Source organism: Myotis lucifugus, unplaced genomic scaffold, assembly GCF_000147115.1.
Source record: "Myotis lucifugus unplaced genomic scaffold, Myoluc2.0 scaffold_63, whole genome shotgun sequence".
NCBI lineage: Eukaryota > Metazoa > Chordata > Mammalia > Chiroptera > Vespertilionidae > Myotis > Myotis lucifugus.
In genome coordinates, this window is record NW_005871111.1 from 5,426,048 (window position 1) to 5,435,041 (window position 8,994).

General features: G+C 39.3%; 1 protein-coding gene across 4 annotated transcripts in view; it reads right to left on the bottom strand.

Moving 5' to 3' along the window:
- Positions 1–8,818, bottom strand: part of SLC35D1 (solute carrier family 35 member D1) — a 35,315-nt gene extending 26,497 nt beyond the window's left edge. For 2 of the 4 annotated variants that reach the window (XM_023754690.1, XM_023754687.1), the window contains exons 1-7: positions 8,482–8,818; positions 8,249–8,282; positions 8,065–8,151; positions 6,838–6,905; positions 5,544–5,615; positions 4,687–4,755; positions 2,540–2,642 (exon numbers count right to left, since the gene is read on the bottom strand). In XM_023754690.1, the coding sequence (XP_023610458.1) occupies positions 2,540–2,642; positions 4,687–4,755; positions 5,544–5,615; positions 6,838–6,905; positions 8,065–8,151; positions 8,249–8,282; positions 8,482–8,486 (438 nt within the window). In that variant the 5' untranslated portion in view covers positions 8,487–8,818. Of the gene's footprint in view, positions 1–2,539; positions 2,643–4,686; positions 4,756–5,543; positions 5,616–6,837; positions 6,906–8,064; positions 8,152–8,248; positions 8,283–8,463 lie in introns of all 4 variants that reach the window. The other 2 variants (XM_023754688.1, XM_023754689.1) reach the window with 2 other exon arrangements.
- Between the last annotated feature and the right edge of the window lie 176 nt (positions 8,819–8,994).

Sequence of the window (8,994 nt, forward strand, 5' to 3'; positions counted from 1 at the left end):
CCAGGGCTGTATTTTGTTCTTATATGATGTTGCCCTTAAGGGTGTTTAGTAGCCCCTAAATCATTTCTGAGTACATCCGTCTGATTTTTTTGCTGTTGTTAATCCTCACCTGAGGATAATTTTTCCATTCATGTTGAAAGAGAGTGGGGGGGGGGGGGGAGATAGAGAGAAACATTGATGTGAGAGAGACACATCATTTGCTGCCCCCCACACGTGCCCCAGTCGGGACTGGGGATTGAGACTGCAAGCGAGGTATGTGCCCTTGGCCGGGATCATACCTGGGACCCTTCAGTCCGCAGGTCGACACTCTATCCCCTGACCCAAACCAGCCAGGGCTTCCATCTGATTTTTATAGTTTTCCTGCTTGTCTTTCTTATTGTTAGCTGACCTTTCATACTGCTGGTAAGCCTCTCTGCCTCTAAATAGAATTCCATCTTGTAGTTTGTTGCTTCTAATCCATTAACTATGAAAAACAGATCAATATGCTTAAAAGGTCTCATACAAATAAGTCACAAGTCATTTCTGAGTAAAGAACTAAAGGGCTCTCCTGGGAATAAAATACTCAGAAACCCTCTTTATTTTTTTCTAGGTTCTAGGATATACTCTAGACCAGGGGTGGGGAATGTCTGGCCCACAGGCCTTATAAAGCCCGGGAAATCATTTGGTCTGGCCCTGCCAAAGCATTAGGGGTGGGTTCATTAAATGTTTGACCAAATACAGCAGGCTAATTTTTAAGTTGATAATTTTGTATGGCCCACAAATGATGTTATAAACATCCAAATGGCCTTCGCAGAAAAAAGGTTCCCCATCCCAACTCTAGACTGTGCTGTACAATATGGTAGCCACTAACCCAGGGGTGGGCAAACTTTTTGACTCGAGGGCCACAATGGGTTCTTAAACTGGACCGGAGGGCCGGAACAAAAGCATGGATGGAGTGTTTGTGTGAACTAATATAAATTCAAAGTAAACATCATTACATAAAAGGGTACGGTCTTTTTTGTTTTTTTTGTTTTATTCATTTCAAATGGGCCGGATCCGGCCCGCGGGCCGTAGTTTGCCCACGGCTGCACTAGCCACATGCAGCTATTTCAATTTAATTAAAATTACATTAAACTACTAATTCAGCTTCTCAGTTTTACCAGTCACATACCAAGTGTTCAACAGCCACATGTGGCTAGTGCCTACCATTACTGGACAGCAGAAATACAGAAGATTTCCATTATGACAGAAAAACTTTACTAGACAGTACTGTCTGAAAGAGCTGAGGCTGCTGGACAAATAAAATGTTATTATTCATACCTATTTTCCAAAGCAGCAAATAAATGGGCTGAAGGAAAAAAAACAGAAACAAACAAACAAAAAAAAACCAGAATAAAACTAAATCTCTAACTGGTCCCTTTTCTTTAACCATTTCAAAAAGACAATAGTTTTAACAGTCGCTTCCATTAAAATGCAATGATCATACGAAGTTGTCAAGGCAAGTACATGGAGAACAAGACATAAAAGATATGTTTAAAGAAATTCCTTGGAAACATCTACACTGTCCCCAATTCTTCAAGGATATTAAAAACCAACGTTCTCTGAAAATGAGAACAAGTGGGATGGCCATGGGTTTTAGGGTTCTTTCTGGAGAAGGTAAAGCCTCCCACCAAGATGATACAAACTCAATACTAATACCACTGCAGAGAAGGGCATTGGTATGTATGATCTGAACTCCGAAAAAGGACCTGAAAGTCATTTCAGAAGCACTGTACAAACTAAGCGGATAAGGCTATCTGACGGAAGAGAAAACACGGGTAGGAAAATCAGATAAAGCCATGGTCAGTTACAATGAGATAAAATACACCAGCTACTCAGGAAGAGCCATGGTGACATCTACGATAAATATCTCATGTGGGTCCCCATACAGGATACATTATGACAGAAAAAAACAACTCCTTCAATAGCAACCCTATGATATGTAAAGCTCAGTGTCACACAGCGTCTTCGTATAATAATGTAACCTTACACCATAATGGAGTAAACTAATGTGGCTCAAATACCCCGCTTCCTGATGATCCGGCTTCATCTAAAAAATAAAATTTAGTGTGTCTATACAGACAAACTAATAACAAATATATTTAAAGCCTTTGTGTGCATGTTGCAAACTGAGAGAAAAGAGATGGGTAAATAAAGTTCACGTGCATGAGATCTGAGCCAGGGAACTCGGTGTTGCCCCAGAGAGAGAAAGATACCAATTCTCCCGAAAGTTTCCCATGATCTGTAACTCGAAAAGTCCATTCTTTTTCTGCAGCCCCTTCCAACACTCACTTCTCCTCAAATCTGCTCAAGGGCTTTCAGATATTTCTTTCCTGCTCAGGTCCTCTAGAATACAGCCATGATCATTTATGACACATTTCTCTACCCTCAGAGACCCCCTATTTCCTTCCCACTCCTCCTAAATATTTTTCTTTATTCCCCGCTTCTTCCCTGATGAATTGACATTATCATCCCCAAGATCAGTAAACATCTCTTAAAGAAACTTTAGATTGTTACCTACCTTTGAATCTAATTTTTGTTTCACGTATGCACCATTTGCTGCTGTCAGGACATCGTTTATCAGAATAAAAACATATCCTTCCAGGTCAAATGCCAAGTCAGAGCTGCAAAACATAAGCAGCACTTTAACAACTTACATTTAAGGAACACGCCCTTAATTTTAAGTAGGTTTGAATAGAGTATTTGCAACAACGTATTTTTATCTAGGTAAATGAACATTAGGCATTTTATCAACTACTAGTATTTCTTGATTTCTAGTTACAAATTGCAATTTTATAGTAAGTAGAGTCTTCAGAAATGAGAAACACTAACAGCTAAAATCATTAGCAACAAACAATCATGTCAGTTAAATAGCACACCGTTCTGAATTCCAAGTCAGACAACAACAATAAGCAACCAAATTCACGGTTACAGCTGAAGCAGGCAGAAGGCATCAGAGCTGAATTTCACAGGTAAGGAGACCAAACGGATGAGTTGTTAACATGTCATTTTCCAAAAGTTCACACAAAAGGTAGGACTATCTTGCACAGGTGGTTGGACCCTGAGGTCAAATTTCTGAAGTGTGGATCATGGTTAGCTCTGAGATCAAGCTACAACAGTGTCCAAAAGCACACAGTAGGAATTCAAATACTGCTATAACTAGTGGCATTAGGGAAACAGAAGTTTTCTAGTATTTAGTAGAGATAAAAAATTTATTAAACAAATAAATGAAAATCTAAGAAAAGTATGCCTTCATATTTTAGGACCCTAGCTAAACAGTGGTCCCACATTCCATGATTTTGCAAAGATAGTACATATTTGTATGTAAACTACTACTAGTACTACTACTACTGCTACATGGAACAAGACTTCTGGGGAGCTCTACACCACTGCACTTTGAGGCAGAACTAGCCTAATGCACAGCCTCTCTTTCAAGCAGCCTGGACAACCCCCTAACTTCAGACTCCCTTCCTCCCAATCTCTTTCCCAAGTAAAATGTCCTAATTAGACAAGGCTGGTCAAGATAGCAATCCTCCTCAGAAGCTTTGCAGGCCAGATGTTAGCCCCGAGGAATCCCTATCGTTTGACTCAATTTTGGATCCCACCAGCTCCAAGGAAATGCTTCAAAAAGAAAGGTAGGATGCTCATACAGAATTTTTCTCCAAGGAGGCAATAATATCTAGAGAGAAAAGCAGTTAGCTACATAATGAAATTCTAGTAACCAATTATTCTACCCCCCCCCCTTTTTTTTACAATGAAATTTCACTTGGAGATTTAGGGTGGAATAAAATTTGACTTATATTCCTACCCCCTCCCTGTCTATATCACAGGGATATGATGAAGGTAAATGAGCCAATCCAAGAGGTACATTATAACTCCCAAATGAAAAATGTATGTCAGGCAGAATTTGTGACATTAGAAAACTCATACATGCATGCCCTGGGCTGAGTAAAATGTTGTAGAAGGCTTCTAGCCATCATTTTAATTTTCTGAGTCTTTGGATATACATTTTCTCCATCCACCTGAAAACTAAAACTTAAGAACAATGGAAAAAGCTTTAATAATTTAGTAGAATAAGTTATGCCATTTGTGATACATCCTAAGTGAGGCCAAATAAAGCAATTCTATTATTCATTATTCAACAAGGCAAATAATTCATTATCACTTGCCTTTTCTGAGACACTATTTCCTTCAGCAGCACACAAAGTAAAAAAAATGCCACATGGTTTATAAAAGCACATAGGCTCCGGAGTCAGGCACAGATTCAAATTCCAGCACGTTCTGCTGCTTACTAGCTGTTATTGAATTTACGTTTTAGTTTCCTCAACTATAAAATAGAAAAATCATATCCATACCTTTCAGAGTTGGAATACAGAACTATTATGTCTAAAATGTCAAACATATTGTGCGACACATGGTATGTGCTCAATCAGTAGAAGACTGTATAATAAATCCTAAATTACGTGAATTTAACTTTTAAGAATCTGATTTTACCAGCCTTGATCTTAACAAACTCTAAAAGATTTAACTTTTAAAGGGTCTTTGGATGCTTTTCAAAGATATGATTCTTATTTATCCTATAAAAAATTATCTTTATTGGTAATTGATCATTATTAACTACTGATAATTTCTAATGAGCTCACAGGCTTATATAGGCCCACATCTTACCTGGCAGCTACAAAGGCTCCAATAATCATTGCAAATACAGTCATCTTAATACTCCAAGAAAAAGTCTTCCTACAAAAAAAAAAATTATGTAAACTGTGGCTTTATTCACAAAGATTCATAACACAGGCACACACACATAAAAAAGATATATTTGAAAAAAGTTATAAACAGTCCAATTTTTTATGTTTCCAAGAAATTGGATATTTAAAAGAACCCCTTTGATAAAGCAAATCTTATTTTTTTAAATAAATATACTCATTTTTTCCTTACTCTTATTGTTTATTATTGAGCTTGTATTTCAGCAAAATGGAATCTCCTTAGTAGAAAAAGGTCACACACATTTGTAGTGAAAGTAGCCGAAACAAGGAACATAGCTTCGTACTCCAAAAGGTTGTTGGTTCGATTCCCGGTCAGGCCACATATCTAGGTTACAGGTTTGATCCCCAGTTGGGGGCATAAGGGAGACAACTGATCAATGTTTCTCTCTCTCCACCTTCCTCTCTCTCTAAAAATCAATAAAAACATATCCTCGAGTGGGGATTTAAATAAAGCACAAAACTATACCGATGTTTCTGACTCCTCTACACCTAGTGGCAGCAGTAAGTATAGGAATTCATCAAAGTATATCTCATGTTTAAAAAGGTTTCTAACTCCTATTCATAATCTTCCCAACTACTGTTCCCATAAACTATCGATTCCAAGAGCAAAGGGATTAAGTTGCTTAAACTTTCCAAAAGATAAAGTAGAAGCAAGACAAATAACTTTAATATTTTTATTAAACAATTATTATGCTGGGTACCTTTTCAAAGTGACTAAAGTCTGTTAAAGACTAGAGATGTATTAGAAATTTAGCTCACTTGAGTAACACTCCTTCAGCAAACATTGTAAACAGGATGGAGAACCTTCTCAGAACTGTAAACATTGGCAAGCTGGAAAAAAAGAAAAAAAGATAATTAGGTAAAATAAAGTTTAAGAATTTATTTTTTGATTTTTTCTCCTTTCTTTACTGACCTCTCTTCCCACTCCAACCCTCCAAATAACATCTACCATAATTTTACTCCATTAGATATTCCTTAATTGTCCTTTTGTGGAAGTAATTTTGTCTTCCTCTAAATTCTCAGTTATTTATGAATATATCTCATCTTACTGCAAAGTGCCTTATATTTAGCTGGCAATCAAAGACAGGGTGTGACTGAATGGATGGATGGCAAGGATGAAAAAGCAAACTCTATTAAGCAGCCTTTCCAGCAGGCCTGCACTTCTTTCCAAGTGGGTAGTGAGATGGAAAAGGATGCCCGCCTATGATAAATTTGACTTCCATAAAACACTCTCCAGAGATATCATCATGGTCCTTCTGTCAAGTTTCTTGGGTCTAAAGAAGAAATGAAAAACACTTTGTGTCTGATCTTCAGAGATCTCCCCATTCTGGTTTATGCTCATCCAGCAAGTATGCCAGGGTTTAGCTCATGTGGAAGTGGTGAAGCCATGGATTTCTGTTAAATGGTTTCCTTGTGTGTGTAATTTTAACATCACATACACTCAATACATACTATACTCCTTAAGTATGGAAGCCAAGAATGGGGAAGTTAATGGATAATAAGACAGTATTGTCAAAGAGTAGAGAGCTATCACTTCTTTCTAAAAGTGAATATGCTGCCTCTACAGGTATATAGCCATGAGTAAAATATCAATCATGTTTAAATCAAGGTTCATCTGGTGTTATTTTAACATGTTAAAAGAAACACTACAGAAGTTCTCGCATCCACCCTCTGCTTTTGCTTGTAGAATTTGTCAAATATATAATATCCATAAATTGCATTAAATAATTGAAATCCCAAAAGCAAAGTATATATCCTTCACTACTATACATCTGGAAAAATAATGAAAATCTTCTGTCATAGCATTTTATGACACTTTAAGACTTCTATCATGAAACTGAGGGATCAAAACCCCAAACAAAAACCCTCTTTCTCTTTAAACTTAAAGAGCTTAAACTAAAACCTTTAGTGTAATCTTTATTATGTAATAGCACAAGCTTTCTGGTCCTTTCATTTATTTCAGCAACAATAACAATGTGTTAAATATTTGACATTCAAATACAATTTTAAGAACACATTATATAACCTCACTAGTAAAATAAAGTATCCATACTTCAGTTTCTTTGTGCTGAACAGTCCCGTGATTTGGTTCCCAAAATATAGTAGAGGTAGTGGAAACGTCTAGAAAATTTAAAAGGGATAACAAAACTCAATAATAAAGATAGCTAACACAGGGCCTTTCAAACAGAAACAGTTTTGTTTACATGATTAAATTCTTTCCCTTTAAAAACACAAAATTAGTCCTCATACACAATTTTTGCCCCCACATAGTGCTCAAACAACATTATTCCTGGACAAACAGCACTACTATGGCAGAAAGAGAGAGAAAGGCATGGGGGGTTGGGGGAAGAGACAAATATGAGTATGATCAAACATGTGGGATAAATACATCGTTTACTTTAAAATATGATCATGTATTAGCCCACAGCTCTAATGTCAGCAGGAAAAAGGAAATGCACTTCATCTTCATGTGGAGCCAAGCAGATGCAGATAGAAGAGTAAGAAAATAAACCTGAAGAATAATGAATAAAGAATACACTGGCTAGATTAGATGTAGAAAATGCAAAACAGTTGTATTCCCCAAAAAAGTGTTCATTACTAGCAAGTAAAACAGAATACATGATTTCTAGGGCCTTTTTTTCTTAATTTTAAAGAGATTATGGAACTTTTTAAAAAATACCTATTACGCCCTAGCGGCCAGTGGTCGGCAAACTGTGGCTCAGCAAACTTCGGCTTGAGAGCGACATGCGGCTCTTTGGCCCCTTGAGTGTGGCTCTCCCACAAAATACTGACTTCTATGCATGGGCCACAAAGTTTCAATTCCACTGTACGTGCGCACCGCATGTGGTATTTTGTGGAAGAGCCACACTCAAGGGGCCAAAGAGCCGCAGTTTACCTACCACGACCCTAGCCGGTTTGGCTCAGTGGACAGAGCTTCAGCCTCCGGACTAAAGGGTCCCGGGTTCGATTCTGGTCAATGGCACCTACGGTGGGTCAGGGGCATGTGGGAGGCAACCAATCGATGTGTCTCTCTCACATTGGTGTTTCTCTCTGTCTCTCCCTCTCCCTTCCACTCTCTAAAAATCAATGGAAAAAATATCCTCGGATGAGGATAAATAATAATAATAAATAAATAAAAAGTACATATTATAACATTTATTTTTTACTTTCATTATACCCACTCTGGATTGGGTGACAATTTTTAAATACACATAATATATAACATATATATAGTGACTTCTTTTCAGAAAATAATTACTTTATTTATTTCTTTTCTTACCTTTCGAGGTACATTACTGTCAAAGTCAGGAAACTTGACTACTCTGAGCGCCTTTCCCACCCAGAGAACTGCCACTGTAGCCACCATCTGTAAACAGAGAACACAGATTCACTGTTCTACACATAAAGACACACAGAGAAGTTCTAACGACATAAACCGCGTAATGCTGAAGATTCCAACTAACCTGGCCAAGTCCAACACATAGTGAGGAGGGAAATCTACAAAATGGTAGAGAGAGAAAAACAAAACAGGGTCAGAAAAACCCAAACGTAGCTCTGTGAATGCAGTTTGCATGTAGCCAACCTTAAAATGCATTTGGATACCCAAACACACCCATGTCCGCCTCTAATCCAAGTGAAAACCGGTGAGAAAAACCAGGCAACACCGCTGATTTTGTACCCTCAGGCGGCCACTTGCCTCATCTTGTTCGATTCTACAATTTCAGTCGGCGGCTTGCAACGGATTTTTTGAAGGAAATGAAGACAGGGGCCTCTGCAACGGTTTCACACCTCGAAAGCAGAAATGCTGCTGCCTCGGGGTCCAGTGACAGCACCGGGCTCCTTATAAATGGGCTGGAGGATGCGCGCGTCCCCAGAGGCTGTCAGCGAATTCGGGGAACCCTGGTGCCCCAGCCCCCGCCCGGGCTGAGCTGCAGGGAGGGCATCCCCCTCCGCTCCCAGCCTGGCGTGCACAGGGACCAACAGGTCACGAAACAACTTCTCTCCGGCGCTCGCTCGGAGGGGCAGGGTTTGCAGGGCGCAGCTTCGCGGGCGCGGCAGGCGGGCGCTCCCCGGAAGCGCTCCCCGGCCCGTCCCGGAGCTTGCAGCCGGAGCCGGACCCCAGCCCAGGCCGGGCGCGCAGCCGATTCCGCCCCCGGCCGCATGTCTGCCGGCCGCCCCCCCCTCTTCTCCAGGCGCCGGCAAATTTTTG